The sequence below is a fragment of the Rhipicephalus sanguineus genome, chromosome 1, assembly GCF_013339695.2.
Source record: "Rhipicephalus sanguineus isolate Rsan-2018 chromosome 1, BIME_Rsan_1.4, whole genome shotgun sequence".
NCBI classification, from domain to species: Eukaryota; Metazoa; Arthropoda; class Arachnida; order Ixodida; family Ixodidae; genus Rhipicephalus; species Rhipicephalus sanguineus.
The window spans coordinates 242,425,187-242,441,674 of NC_051176.1; the positions used below are offsets into that span (position 1 = coordinate 242,425,187).

Consider the following 16,488-nt stretch of genomic DNA (forward strand, 5'->3'; position numbering starts at 1 on the left):
TGTCATTTTTCAATGACACTTTTAAGAAAATGGCACGAAGAGAGAGATGTAACACTTTTCGAAGGATCTCATATACGGATCGAAGAAACCAGGCTTGTAGCATACACAGAGACAATAACTTTCAACCAGAAAAGAAAGGCAGCCAGAAAGAAAGAGAGAGAGAGAGAGAGAAAAGGGTTCCGCACCATTATACGTGGATGTATAGATTTCAAAGAGTGCGAAAATAGCGTTAGCCCACAGCTCCATATTTAGCGCACAGCAGCATAATCTCCTGCATTAAGCTATAAAGTGAATATGTATAATCACATTTGCGTGCCCGAGAAGCACTTCTTCAAAACGTCTTCGTAGGTATGAAGAGTCAACGCGCATAATTTTCTTGCTCTTTACGTACCTGAGTTAGAGTCATCTTCGTAATGATGGCGAGCATTATTTTTTCCCCTTTTGTGGGGTAAGGATTCTTTCGGTGTTCGTTGAGCCAAGCCTTCAGCGTGGATGTCGAGTCTCTAGTCACGTTTTTTCTCCGTGCGCCGTTGAAATCAAGGCCCCCGTAGCTGCATAAAGAGAAACACAAGAATGTTAATGACGCATGCGTCAGAAATATTACCACACCTTCACACGAAAGAAAAATAAAATAAAATAATGAAACGTTTGTGGCCTTCAAGCTGCACATCCCGCAGCGGCAACCGTTAGTATAGCTATGGCGCTGCGCTGTTGGTCGCGTGTCCAATCCAAGCCGCGGCGACCATATTTCGAGGGGGGTGCTGTGCGGAAACGATCGTGCACCGTGTGTATATTTGTATTTCAAAGACTCCAAGGTGGTGAAAATTAATCCCGAGTCCACAACTATGGCATGCCACGTAATGGCATCGTAGTTTTGTACAGGGGCGATGGAAAGAAACGCGAACAGCTGTTCGCATTTGTTTTTTTATCGAGCTCTTACCTTGGGGAGAACCAACAGACGCTAGAGTCGTCTTTGAATGCATCATAAATGACTCTAGTGTGTTTTTTTTTTTACAAGCAAGGTTACAACTGCTTGAAAAGAAATTGAAACAGCGGAGCGCGCAGGTGCCCCACTGTTCGCTTTTGTTTCTATCGAGATAGTACGTACACCCCACAATTTAAGTTGATAACTTTTTTTTTTCTGAAACATTGAATGATTTCACTAAAACTGTGGTAACCAAAGCGACCCCATTGTTTAAATGACCTCTGAGCGAATGTGTAGCGACATCTTTGTAGTACCATATTTTGACTTTTATTATTTATTTACATGTATACTACAGGAAGTAAGCTGCGTGGTAGACGTGCGTGACGTGCCTTACACTGAAATGCAAATATCTGCATTGACAGGGGTTCCAATCCTACTGACCTTCGTGGGCAAAATTTTCTTATTCGTGATATAATGCGATTGTGAAACTGGTGATGATGAGGTGTCCTGACACGAATGATTAAAGTCGATGACGACAATGACCTTCTTCAGCGTAAAGGAATGGAGGGACAAGTCAAAACTAGTTCCGAGCATTTAGCTGCTGTCGCAGTAAAAAATTTAGAAGCCAGAGCAGATTTTATGACGCTACATCGCCACAGCTTTGCACCAGGAATATGTTTTCGAGTGGCAGTTCTCGCTTTGAAAGAATTTTCACTGCCACGAGCGTCACTGGCAATGCCATCCCGTCCATATTTTTTCACAAACGCAATATTAAGAAAAACATGTCAGTTCTGCGAGTAAGTTAAGAGTGTTAAAGGAGGCACAGCATCATTGCGCAGTTGATCGTTTGAAAGAATGAAAACCGTAATTCCATTGAGATGGCATCGCAGATATTTACTGACTGATTGACTGATTCATGCTTTTAACAGCGGAGCTGTTTAAGCTCGGAGTAAGGCCGGTGTGGTATGAACAACTTCATTTAGGTCCTGAGGAATCAGTCTGGGGCCGATGCGGGCTGGTCCCACATCGGGACAGAGAGGCCAAGCCCCTCTGCCGCCACACGGGCCTTCTGGACAGCCCTGAGTTGGTCTGCCAGCACGTCATCGTGCAGCATCCGCTGACACCACTGTTACCCTTAAGTTCACCTTAAGAACCATCACTGGCCAACACCGAGCAGCGCCAGAGCATGTGCTCTAAATCGAGCAAGCCCCTACACATACTACATTAGGTTGAAGCCCCTCAGTGCAGATTAATTTTATAAGGCCGGGCCGGTGTCCTAGACAGTAAACTCAGCGCGTATGCGCTACAGAAAACGGGTATGTGCCAAGCAGCTCCTAGCGTAGCGTAGGAATGCATAGTATAGCATAGCAAGGGATGGGAAAGAGAAGTGAGCGTGAGGTGTGATGTGGGGGTTAGGAGGAGGGAAAGGAGGAGAGAGCGCAATGTAGAAAGAGATGAAGAAAGATTGAAGCGAAACTCGGTGTAGCGTTTACTCGTGTAAACGTTTGTTTGAAACGAAAAGACACGGGAGGCGGGTTGGGTTTCGTGTAAGTTTCATTAAAGCGTTTGGCAAAACTTCCTAGTCGTCGTTTCTTCAGAGTCGAGACAAGGGCGCTGGTCCGGAGCAGGCGCGTGTTTCGCCTTGACTACCACGGGTGAAGCGAGAGAGAAGTGACTCGTTCAGAGGTGTTGCGAGCGGGCGGAGCAGCCGGCAGCTGCGGGCGCTACGGCGAGCATGCTGCGGGTGAGGGAGAGAGTGACATCAGCGCGCACCTGCGAGGGAAGCGTGCGAGAGGAGCGTGACGTCAACGCAAAGCTGTGGCGTGACCTACTTGGCAACGTTCCAACACCTACGGCGAGGGGAACGCGTTGCGGCGCATTCGTACGGACGCACGTAACGTACGGCGTTACACACGTGAGTCAAAGAGCTGCTTCGCATCTAAAAAGATGAAAGAACTCAATCTGCGTTCGCCAGGTGGTGGCGCTTACTTGCCAGCTCCGTTGTTTATTAGGGGCGAAGCACCTTTAGGGTCTCGGCGTGTCGGCGTAAGCACATCGTCGCCTGCTGTCGAGACGGTCCATTCGCATGAGCGCAAGAGAGGGCGCCACCGCCTCAGCGCTCGCCGTGTGGCGAGAGAGAGCGAACGGCGCGCGTTGACTATGGAGACGCTCTTTCAGCGATGAACGCTGAACTACCAGCTCGCAAAGAACGAGAACGCGCCCTCGCCTGCGAGAGACAACGCCGACGCAGGCAGCATCTGCTAGCGAGCTTTTTTATTGAAAAAAAAAAAAAAACAACCGACTGCTCGTGCTGCACAACCGTTCACCGGCCACCGCGTGTATAGACACTGGATCTTGACCTCCAATGTAGTTCCGGTGGGATATTTCTCTTGTGCGTAGTTGAACAATAAACGTTCGCAGCGTGCACGTTAACTAAAAGCGGACAGCGGGTCTCTGTGTCTAATCTTTCTTCTGTTTCTCATTGCCCATTAGCAGTTATTTCGCTATGAAAATATCTGGCATGGCTCTGGTGGTAGAAAACTGACTTGCCACGCAGAGGGCCCAGGTTGGAATCCCGTTCCATCCTGGATATTTTATATTATTTCGTTGTTTTTCTTATTTCGCGCGATAGCGGTTGCGGACACCAGCGGCGGCGGCGGACAACTACGGCGCCGAAAATGGCTGTTGTTGTGATCTCATAACAGCTTTCACTGTAAAAAAATTGGGGGAGGGGGTTGAATCCACCCCGCACCACCCTGGCTACGCCAGTGCAAGAGATATACAAACGAATTTGTGGGTGCGCAAACCCTCCCAGGGATTTGACATTTAAAGCTTCCTAATAAACAAATTTACCTTTTTTTAGCTAATATTATTTCCAATAATATCATTGACAACAATATTATATCAGCACAACGACACTTGCTTACATATCTCTTTGATTGGTCGTTACAGTGCGCTCGAATGACGCTGCAGTGAATATCTACACCAGCGCTCGCCGTAAAGCTCTTGAGCCTTTCTGCATGCAAAGAAAATCCGAAAGCGATACGTCACATGTGTATACTTTCCCGTTTGTCGACGTGAAGGTGTTTTGTGGCTGAGCCTGCTGAGCCGCTCAGCGCGGCGCCAGAGGTGGATGAACAATAAAAAGAAGTGACGTGGCGTTTTTTTTTTTTTTTTCAATTGAATCCGAATGTGTGGGTTTGCGAGACAGTTGTCTTTTTTTCGTAGCATTGGTGTATCGTACTTTCTATTTCAAGCATGACTTGGTGGATATGTGCGAGCCTCCTCGAGTTACATGAATGTCACTCGCGGTAATCGCGACATCAAGGTCGATAATAATCCACTGCATACCCTATGATCGCAAGTACGTAGTAACGTTCCTGAGTGGTTCTAGCTGCGGGCAGGCCGCCACTGATGGCACAACATCGGGACAATGGTTTCATATAACGGTCGCGAGTCGCGTGCTTGCTTATGATACTGTACCGCTCGATATAATGGTGGGCATGTGAAGACTCAATCTTGTGTTCACTGCGTAAACATGACAGTAAGTGCAAAACTCACTGGTGCTCACCCTGTTCTCGCTGGAAAGTCATGTTCGTCAGTTTTCCCCCGCCGTTGTAACTTAGTGAGGAATTGCGCTGCTAAGTCAGAGGACGCGTGCTTGATTCCTGGCCATGGCGATCGCATTTCGATGGGGCGAAATGGGAAAACACCCGTATAGCTAGATTTAGGTGCGCGGTCAAAAATTATTCCGGAGTCCACAACTACGACGTGCCTCATAACCACATCGTGGCTTTGGCACACAAAAACCCTGACTCTTCGTAAAGTCTAATGCGGCATTCATGATGTTGCCAGTGTTAAAATCCATTGCATTGTCAACAGGTGCTTTTGTATCGACGAACTGACTGCCGTTGAAAGTGGTTCAAATATAGAAAACATTATACGAGGAATAAATAAACAGCCCGATTTACATTTTAAATTGGAACACCACATCTTTCGCTAGCACGACTTGCTTCAGATGGGTGATGTATAAGACCGGTCACGTTATCTACACGTCTGATGATTTCACTGCGCTTATAAAGCAGCTGTCCGCGCAGCTGCTCCGCCCGCGAGTGACATAACGCGCTCCTGCTACATATATATATATATATATATATATATATATATATATATATATATATATATATATATATATATATATATATATATATATATATAGTGACGTCGTCGCAGCGCATATCTACACCGAATAAACGGAAATATGCTGAAAATGTTCCGTTAGCGGGTGTGGAACTCTGGACCATGCTAATACTGAAGCCTGACGCGATAATCACTTTCCTTTTCTTTTTCTTTATTACTTTTCGGGCGCCAATGCAAGTACTAATGCAAAGAAATCACTAGATGCTGAAAAAAACCATCGGTCACTTGGCTATAGGTTGTACCAGTATACGTTCAATAAAATGCTGCCTCGCAGATCCTGCATTTTTGCGGATATGACATCCATGCGCGCTTTCCACCCGCTGTACGAGCTCGTAATCATCATCGATTCAGCCAGCATTCCCACATCGCCTGCGCATGGCAAAAAAAAAAAAAAAAGCCAAAAGGCCTCATCGGAAAGGGTGACCTTATTCCCTGAGAACCACACCGCAGGCGTATGCCTCATGAGGTGGAATAGATCACCATTAAAAAGGTCTAGATAACAAGCACGCGTGTTTAGACTCTCCGCATGTTTTCATAATAATAATTCTTGGTATTCTACGTCCAAAATCCACGACATGATTATGAGGGACGCCGTAGTGGGCGGGCTCCAGAAATTTCTACTACCTGGGGTTCTTTAACGTGCAACCTAAATCTAAGTACACGACCTCTAGCATTTCGCCTCCATCGAAATTCGCCACGGTGGTCTAGTGGTTATGACGCTGGACTGCTGACAAGAAGGTCGCGGGATCGAATCCCGGCCGCGGCGGCTGCATTTTCGATGAAGGCGATAATGTTTGAGGCCCGTGTACTCAGATTTAGGTGCACGTTAAAGAACACCAGGTGGTCGAAATTTCCGGAGCCTTCCACTACGGCGTCCCTCAATATCATATCGTGGTTTTGGGACGTTAAATCTCAGATATAATTATTATTATTATCCATCGAAATGCGTCTGCCGCGACCGGGATTCGATCCCGCTACCTTACCGCGGCGGCCATGGCATGTTTTAAACAACACCGATTCTATCCTAAAGAATTTCCTTCGTGAAGCGCTATATGACCATCTACGTCAAGGCCACGAAAGTGAAGGCTCACACGTCGCTTTACATCTGCGGCTCCATCAGGAAGAGCGATGGCACGGTTTTGCTCGACTACCTCTGCCACACGCCGCTGCGCCGTCGTCGGTAAGTATTACATTGTACATCGTCATTATGAATAGCACATTCGCACATGTGCGTACGAATGCGTTACCAGTGTGTCAGCCGAATGCCATTCGTATTCGCAATGATAATTGACATCAGTCGATTTCCGTCGTAATCTTGTTTTTTCTTCGAGTGAAACCCCTTCTTCTTATGTAGTGGATCGAGTGATTGCCCTTAACATGGCGCAAGGGTAGGCTCACCAGCGCTTGTATGGTGTTCCTGTTCCTTCTTGTATCCTTGTCTTTTGCGCTATTTGTTCAATTATGAAGGGCAGAGGCCTTGTTGATAAAGCATAGTCATAAGCACAGTAACGATTCGCAGGTGTTGTGTCCTTTTCCTTCGTCCTTGCCTCGTTCCGACGCTAAATAATTATTGATGTGGCAACAACAATTTCAGCTCGGCCACTCGAAGCCTCCCAGCTGGAAGTCTTCGCGCAATCATGTAGGAGATAGCATTGAAGACGAAGTGGTAGTGAACGCACGGCACCAGAATTACACGCGCGGCCCACGCACACGTGTCGCGAACCTGCGCTGCCTATGTATGAACAATGCGCGGCCAGACAACATAACCGCGCTTGTTGTTAATCACCCAATCCGTTCAGTCCGATTTCGGTAGCTCGTGACCCCGACCCGATATCGACCGGGCGCGCCCCCCATAATTAGCAACCACTGCCGGAGGCCTTTGTCGCCATCTAGGTGCATCATTAATCTGGACCTCGTTACGGCTCCTCTTCAACCACCAAGATATCCGCAGCCGGGGCGTGAGGGGGGAAACGCGTTGATGGCGTGTGGCCGAGGTGGTGGCGGTCGCCCTTCTTCTTGCCGCTCATTTAGCCCAAGTGCTTTCGGCGCCGACAGGGGTGCCTCCCCCGCGGCGGGGAACGCTTCTTTCCTCGGCCCACTTGATCATTATCGTTTTTCGGACCTTGGTTCAACAACTACACTTGGTCAATTTGCTTTATCGCTTCCGCGCGAAGCGTCAGCGACCAATTCACGGACGGCGACGACGTACGGCTGCCGTGGAACTGTCGTTCGATCGGCTCTCGCCTGCAGCGACATGGTTCCCGTCAAACCGATTAGACTTAGTGAGTCGTCGCGTTGTGCGCCAACAGCGTCGATTGAAACGTGAAGCGATGAAATAGCGCCGAAGTGTCACGTCTGTGCGTTAGCCTTCTACAGTTGCTCCAACAGCTTGTATCCACAAGAGAAGCGGTCCTATATGCAACGCTGTACACATATATGTAGGAAGTTTGAAAAAAGCGAGTATTTTTTATATTCATTCTTATATGTTCCACACCTCTGGCGGCAACCTTCAGCAAGGCCGTACACAATAGATTTCTATGTGTACGCTCTGCGTACACTCGTATAGGCGCCCATTCGTAAAAGCTTTTCATCCAGTAGTTGACCTTAAATATTGCCCTCCCTCTATAATTGATTCAGTCATTGCCTTCACTTGTAAATGCTATTATATTCTCGATGGGTTGAAGAGAAACCCGGTTAGTTGTTTCTCCAAGCAAATGCACTAACTAAATGCACTCACGCTTTAATTTGCGGTGCAGGGGACGTATAGAATTGGAGGAGGGAGCGTGGGACCCGCTGTAACAGTGGTGTTTGCAGACGTCGTTTCGACGGCCATACACCGTTGGAATAGCAGCAGCAGTAGCAGCAGTATACGGGCGTCCTGCGCACGGTGGCGCAACTAGCGGGATAAATGGGCCCTGCCGCCACCACCGCCGCCACTCTGTTTTTCGCACACGTGGGTTGCTGTGCTCGGGGCCAGAACAACGGGATCGTATGGCGCAGCCGCTTTGTTCTCTGCTGTGCTGCTTAATGAATTTACGAGCCCGGGAGGAAGGGCCTCTGTTGTGTCGCAGCCCCTAATTGAAACAAGCTGTCCCTGTCTGCAGCGACTCTCGGCCGGCCCAACGGGCACAACTCATCTACAGCAGCAGTAACAAGACTTAATGTCCGTACTGCTGCTCGTCGCGCTAGGTGTTTCCACCAGCGAACAAGGCAACCCTCTGCGAGGGATCGATATGAAATTGCATCTCTAAAGCGATGCAAGATGCCTGCCTCGTGGCATAAAAGAAAAAAAAATCTTTATGTTGTGGTCTGTCTGCCCCCCCCCCCCCCCCTCCACACACACACAACAGGCGTCGACTGAAGTCCGCAAACCAGCGTGAAACGGAAGCGATTTGCTTTCAGTTTTTTTGTTTCACTCCTCCTATGGAAGCGCACGTGTCCTCTTAACTCGTAAATATGCCACAGAATGTATAGATACCTCCCATGGTTTTAGTGTTCCTAAACACAATATCATAGCTCACTAAAGTAATGTCAGACTGGCTGCCGCCCGTAGGCTTTTAGTGTTGAGGCTAACAGACAGTATACCTTATAATGTTGCGCTGAACCTCAAAAACAAAACAAAAAACAAAACAAAAGAAGAACATGATTTGAGTATCCAAAGCAGGCAGTTATGACGACAGGTTTTCTAGTTCTACTTGGTACCAACAGTAGCGCAGCTCCTGTGCTTTGAATTCGACGAATAGGCTTGATTTTTTTTTTATTTTCGGCATTCTCATGAAGGAAAGCATTACATCCATATCCACCGTTAATTCCTATTTCACCGCAGGATAGCATGGTGGCCATGACAAAACGAGAAAATGTAGCGAAAGCACCTCTCTTTTTATTTCACAGACAGAAACAGAGAGAGACGTCGAAAGCATAAGTTATAATTGCAACGACAGGAAATTGTGAACAGCGTTGTCTTCGTGAACATCTTGCACCAAATTCGTTATTCATTCGTATCTAAGGACTGTTTGACATACGCCGCGCGCTTTTGTAGACAATATACCCAGTCACAATATTTGCCGGGTGCTTGTCCTTACAAAATGTTCTTGAGCACGAACTTTGTCAATGTTAACCTGTAGATACCACACTCTTGAGCTGTCATAGAGTGGATGCCGGTTAATCGCGACAGCGAACATATTAACCAATGTTGCCGACCATCTTCGATTTTTCTAGATTCTTGCCATTGTTTATCACAGCGGTCACATTAAGAAAGCTTCTGTTAGAAGATGGATTACTGATTTTTTGACGCCCTTCGCTATCATTAATTCACGATTATAGTTGGTTGGAGCCCGTTACCAAGAACCTTTGTTTGATACGAAAGGCTATTTGAATCTGAGGGCGGATTCAAGGGGCCTTTCGTTAGCACTTTTTTTTTTCATCGACAGGCGCATTCGTCATAGTGCATAGTACCTATTATTCAACCTGATTGCTACATCCACCTATTATTCAACCTGATTGCTACATCCTTGTGATCCCAGCATACATGAAAGGGGGGTTGATTACGGGGCAGCTGACGACAAATTCATAACGAACAAAACGCCGTTCGCGACCTTCTGAGATAAAAAGGATGCGCGCTATCGTGCCCGTTCGTACGGTCGGTTGCCGCAATCTCAAAAAAAAAAAAGAAGGCTACTCCCTACATCGGCTGAACATTTTTGTGTATAAGAACAACTAGCTGCATCACCTGAACTCTTGGCTGCGCCTTATTACCCCCACTAGAGAGGTGAGGTCACTCTGTTTCGTCGACTATATATGGCTAGCAATAGTCTGTGCAAGATATATTGTTTTTCGCATTGTCATGCCCGGCATATGTGTGGCGTTTGTGGTCGCGAGGAGAAATTTGAAATTTTCCTGGGTGAACATGGGGTGTTCGAAACACCCTGTGTCTATAGGGTGTTTTTTTTTCTTTGAAAATACAGATTTTTTAATAAATATGCTATTACAGTCAGGCCCCTGTCGTTTTGGCGAACGAAATCTACGCCGAGGCGTAAAAACTTCGCCGCACCTAAAGTTACATTCAAGTGAGTAATTAACAAAAACTCGTTAATCAGCTTTTTAATTATTAGCTTTAGGGCCGTTGTTTATATGGAAGAGTTGTAGGACATGACAATTTATGACATGCTCATTTTTTTTTAATCGCACAAACGCACGTACTTTGAGATAATAATCATCAAAATTCAGGGCCCCGGTCGAGGCGATACCGAAACTGAGCGCACCGGGCGCGCAGGAAATCCATCAGCCCTGTTAAGTCAAACCGGAAGCTCACGTAACAATTTTTGAAAAAAGGCGCGTCGCAGCAGAATATGGTCTGCAAAAACGGCAAGTCGTCCCAAATACCCAAATGGATCGCTAATTATTTGCGTTTGATGTGTAGTGCTTATCTGTTTCTGTGTTAAACTCAAGAGAAGCGCACAGAACTCGTTCGCTGGTCTGCGAAAAGCAGCGCCACAGTGGCAGCCGCCAAGTTTTAAGCTGTACAGTGAGAGAAAATAGTGGAAATTGCGGTTTTCTTGGGTGCAGCGTGAAAGAAACAAATAAGCACTTCACAACAAACGCAAAGAATAAGCGGTCCATTTGGGTATTTGGGACGACTTACCGTTCTTTGAGACCATATTCTGCTGCGACGCGCCTTTTTTTCAAAAATTGAACGTGACCTCCCGGTGCGACGTAACAGGGCTGACTGATTTTCTGAGCGCCCGGTGCGCTCAGTTTCGGCATCGCCTCGATCGGGGTCTTGAATTTCGGTGATTATTATCTCAAATTACGTGCGTTTTGTGCAATTTCAAAAAAAAAATTGGCGTGCTATAAATCGTCACGCCTTAAAACTCTTCCATATGAACAACGGCCCCACAGTTAATATTTTAAAAAATAATTAACAATTTTTTGTTAATTGCTCTGTTAAGGCGTTTATTTCACGGCACTCAGCGACAACACGAAATGGCGACAGTCAGGTCAAATGCACGGACTCCCAGCGCGAGCAGCGTTCTTTCAGGAGGAGCCGAAGAGGACGACCCACTAAAAGGCGCTGGAGAGCGCAACCCATTACTAAGTTCCAAGGCTTCGGTACAGCTCAGTGGAATGTAACTTTAGGTGCTGCAAAGTTTTTCCGCCTCGGCGTAGAGTTTGGTTGTGAAGACGACAGGGGCCTGACTGTCATAGCATGTTTTATTAAAAATCTGTATTGTCCAAAAAAAAAAATTAAAGAACACCCTGAATATTGTACTGTCTGCCTCGCTATGTATACTTCCCCCTCCTCGATTACCAGGTGTGCAGATTAGCAAACCAACATATTAGTTTGGTTAACATTCCTGCCTCTCACTCTCTCTTGGTATTTACTGCCTGTTTTTAACATCACTGTATTAAGCGTTTGGACTTTGGATCAACTAGAGCATTCAGCACCTAGATTATATGTGACGTACACTGCGCCTTGCGGCACTGAATTCTTTTGGCGCAGCCAGCTAACCATGGTCCCGACGCGGTATGACGCCTAACCAAGAGTCAAGAAGGCGCTGGTTTTTATATGCACCCGTAGTTACGGCTGCCACGGTAAGGTGTTCGCTTGCATGCGCGGCAGAAGTGCTTGAAGTCGTGTAAAACGACAAAAAACTACGACATCGCGCTTCTCCGCATAATGAATATTAATGCGGAGAAGCCCGCTTTCACGAATTCATTTTCACGCTCTCTAAACGGCATCGTGGCTCGCATATACAGGCTCTCGTTAGTAAAAGGCGCCTATGGACTATTCGTGGCAGACAGAAAAAGAAAGAGAGAATGCGGGAGCATGAAAGACCGGGAGGTTAACCTGAATAAATGTCTGTTTAGCTACCCCGCGTGATAGTAAGCAAGTAAAAAACGTTCGTATTAGAGTCGCAGCATTCCTCAAAATTTGCAGCGTTTTCTTTTTTTTCTGCGAATTCGCGCATCTCTTCGTTCGCGGGAAACATTGATGCAACCGTCGTTAGGCAACCACTGAATAGAGCTGACTGTACGAGTGCTTTGAAGGTATAGTGAACACTGCAAAAGAACTTAGATTCAATCCCCCGATCTGTTCACGAAAGTTGATGAAAATCTGAAAATTTTGGAAACAACTCTTCCCTGAGAATGTTGCCACGGTTACAGGAATACTGCCCATGCCTTATTTTCAAAACGCGATGATTTTTCTGGACCAACAAACCACACTTGCATTTTTTTTTGCGTTTTCGACATGTGTCATATGAAATGGTTTACATACCCGCCGTGGTAGCTTCGCAGGTAAGGCGTCGCGTTGCAAATTCGATGACGTGAGTTCGATTCCTGGCCACGGCGGCCGCATTTCGAAGGAGGTGAAATGCAAGAACCCTCGTGTGCTTAGATTTAGGTACACGTTGAGCAACCCCGGGTGGTCAAAATTATTCCGGAGCCCCTACTACGGCGCTCCTCATAATTATATCGTGGTTTCGGCACGTAAAACCCCAGAAATTAATTAGTAACGATGTTGTTTATGAGAGCGTTTGGTGTAATCTTGCTGCGTGGGGTTAAGGGTAAGAAATATATATATCCATCGACCATTTTCTTTTTTAATTTATTGTTATTAATCCAGAGGATCGCAACAGAAAATTCACAGTACAGGGCTGACACGCTTTTCCCCCCCCCCCTTTCTTATTCCTAGTATTAGGCCCAGAAGCCAATGCCTTCAAAATGAAATATTTATTCAGTCATTTGATTCTATTGCACACAAGATATCCTTAACCACCGTAGCAGCGGTGGGAAGGGCTCACTTTCACTGTCCGTCGCTGTAAGGCCGCTGGAATGAAATCAGAAGTCGAAACGCGGATAAAGTGATGAAACAAAACAGTGGCTAAGTAAAACAAAAACAAACGATTACAAAACTTTCCGCGTTCAATAGCGAACAAGATTTAATGGGCGACAGCGCACGCGCTCTCTGATAAATGTGTTTACAAAAGCACTTCACAACGTAAATCTCCAATTACGATCCGACACCACTAACTTTTATCTATAAAAACTGATCATTCACTGATTTTCCTGCTGACGTGCGTTTAAGGCTTGTTATTCATTGCAACGAAGAATCCGGTTGCACACCCAAATAATTCTGTCTTTGCACTGCGTATAGCGTTTGCTTTTAAACTTTTTATGTAACTTTTTTTTTTAATTCTCGGTGAGGCATGCGCAAGGAAGCATATATCTTATTGCAGCACCGTACATGCACTGAGTTGCAAGATACACTAATTCCGTAACTTCAATAGAACTCCCGCGGTGCAGTGGCTTCTCAAGGGGACAGGGAACAGAAAACGTAGCTGCTAGAGACAATGACCAATGACCCGTCGTTTTCCAACCGTCATCATTTGCACTGCAAACACTGAAAATACCGAAGACGAACGTTACACCCATAAGGGTGTTTTATGCGTGCGTAGTCCGAGCTATTACACCCATCGAAACGGGTGCTTCGCGTACAGGAATATTAGTTTTGAGGGCTGAATTGACATTACACCCTTAGCAGCATGAGAACTTTATGGGTGTAATAATAACGTTTCCATTTTTTCTTGTAATTTTATTCATTAGTTTACGTTAGAATTTAATTCTTGTATTTATTTATTATATTGCTTCATCACACAGAAAAACGAAGTATTTGGGGTACTCCTGACCTCGATTTCTCCTCAGCAACCATTTCTTAACAGAACAGAACAGAATTAGGCCATTCAGGTAGGCATAATAATTTAACTTATAAAAAGTTCATGAAGCGGTCGCCGGCGGTGGGCGGAGTTTATAGCCGGCGACTTCTAGGGCTTGCTTTGCACTGAAATATCCTTTTAAAGTCCACTTTTCATATATGTAGAGGCATAATAGACCCTCTACAGCCATTTTTTCGCTCAAAATCACAAATTATTGGGTGACCATGTCATGGCGCCTTTAAGGGTCGGTCCATTATCTGAATTTCCGTGTGGTGTCGAGGAGAAGGACGACAGACAGAAAGGAAGGCAATTCGGTGAGGTCAGCAAGACGCGCGTACAGTGGAAGGGAATTATGGTATGAAAAGAAAGGAGTAAGAGGGAGCAAGGTGCTCTAAGAGTGTAACCAGTGCGGCGGTCCCTTACGCAACGCGTCCGCCGCGGGGTTATAGTGGTTACGGTGCTCGGCTGCTGAGCTGGAGGTTGCGGGTTCGATCCCGGTCGCGGCAGTCGCATTTCGATGGAAGCGACAGGCTAGAGGCCTGTTGTGCGATGTCGGTGCGCGTTAAAGAACACCAGATTGTCGAAATTTCCGGAGCCCTCCACTATACATCGCACCTAATAATCATATCGTTGTTTTGGCACGTAAAACCCCACAAATTATTATATTATTATTACGCGACGCCTAGAATTGATCATTGAGGGCGGTCCATCTTAAAAAACAGTTGCAATGGCCGCGTCGCTTTCAAAGCTTGGAACTGAAGGCTTGCAGCAGGGTATAGCAGCATAAAACAGGCCGATGAAAAACGCCATACGAAATTCGTTAGTGCTTTCTTTCTTGACCCGCTCTCTTGACTTGCATCAAGGTGTACAGCTTCTGGAATGATTCCCTTGTTTCGGATTTCTCGTGATTTGTTTGGACTACTTCAAATTTTGGTGGGATTGTGCTGCATGTCACACACACAAAAATAATAATACCGGCGAATTGAGGGCAAGTGCACGGCTTTCTTTTATTGTACCCTCTGCTTTCTGTCTTGATAAATATACATGTCAACAAGCGGTTGAAAGAAAAAAGAAGGTGAAACGTAGGACGAAGCACTTAGCGTCGTTGCGGGATATCATCTACGTACCTTGTAGACCTACATATGTCACGAGCGCATGCACTGTCAGCGTCCGGTCTACACCCTCTCTTTCTCGGCCGCGAAATCTCCCAATCCTCGCAATGACGAGCGCTTGAAGACCATTAGCATCACAAAAGGCAACGACGCGGTTCTGCGGCCGCATCCCCGCCCCCCTTGGACACAGAAGAGAGTCGTTTATGGCGAGCAAAAAGGTAGTCCATACAAAGGGCTCACTATTTATACATGCACGTAGCAGACGCACGTAGGTACATCCGTATACATTTGTCCTTACACAAGTCCAGACACCCACTCACGGCTGCACCTGGGTGGCTTCCCACAAAGTTTCACCGCTCCCCTTTGTTCCGTGGCGTTGAGCGGCCGCGCGCGCGCTGTTCTTTTCTTCTTGATTTTTTTTTTTTATTGCGGTCCCGCCTGGACGACGGGCCCGAACACGGCCGATGGTCGCCTGCTGCCCCGCCCCGGGCCCGCTCTGGCGCGACGCTGGCACGGAAGATGCCGATTAAAATTTGCTTTTGCTACCGTTATGCTGACCGCTGTGCGTTCCGATCATGTGGACATAGGTAACTGCCTCCTAAATAAAGCCTGTTTCCTCGCTTCCTTACTTTATGTTGCATGTCCGGCCGACACGCTTCTTTCCGTTGCATTCTGCGTGAGCTGCGCACGGCTTTCCTTGCGTGCCCGGTCGCGCTATTGCGTTTCGCTTCGACGTTTTCTTGATGAACAAAGGTAGAGAGCCATGCGTATCATTCGCCGAATGGCCATCGGGCTCCATGCAGTTAGCATTACTCTTTCATGCTGCATTAGCGGCGTACCTTTACGGTCACTCTGGCATTTTCAAGCGTGTATGTCAGGCGACTGCGAGTGCTTCATTCTGTTCGCTCTTTCAACGACTCGAACAATTCTCTACTCTGTTATTAATAGACAATCCAAAGGTGTTCGTTTTTCACTGCTTTCATGTATGGGAGATGAAGGACAAACGACTGACTTTTTTTTTATTGACGAAAAACGGGTCTCATTATCAGATCAAGCGCAGTCGCTTCATGACCTATAGGGCAATCAGTTTGTTCTCATTAATATCTGCACTTAGCGTTAAAGCACGCCGTCGGTGAGTTTATGTACTACATAAAGCCGAATGCTGTTCTCGTTTTGCTGCTCCTCAGATTTCGAGTTCGCCGGGATAATTACAGAAGGATGGCAGCAATATAATGTCCGAGAGCCGGAGGCAATGTGATTCTGGAAGTTTTGTGAACTTAGATTCGTTGCTAGCTCAATTACACTGTTCCGTTAAAGTTTCAGTCATTCAAAGTGAGGCGTAATTGGCTAAATTCATTAGTGAAAACTCGGAAGTGGTAGGTTAGGAAATCCGCGCCCAACCTTCATTCTTAATAACTACGACATAGCACTCCTCTGCATCGCGCATAGGTGTTAAGTCTAGCACGTTGTCGGGAGCAGTTTCTGGAAAAGTTGGTACAACGCCTCTCATTCTTCCCGTCGCTAACTTAAGGGTGCC

The 16,488-nt window shown here is 46.5% G+C and overlaps 1 protein-coding gene across 1 annotated transcript in view; it reads right to left on the reverse strand.

Annotated features, from left to right (window-relative positions):
* LOC119375430 (iroquois-class homeodomain protein IRX-6) overlaps nt 1-16,488 on the reverse strand; it is a 161,018-nt gene that overhangs the window by 14,726 nt on the left and 129,804 nt on the right. The window contains exon 4 of the mRNA XM_037645610.2: nt 392-551. Coding sequence (XP_037501538.1) covers nt 392-551 — 160 coding nt within the window. The remainder of the gene's footprint in view (nt 1-391; nt 552-16,488) is intronic.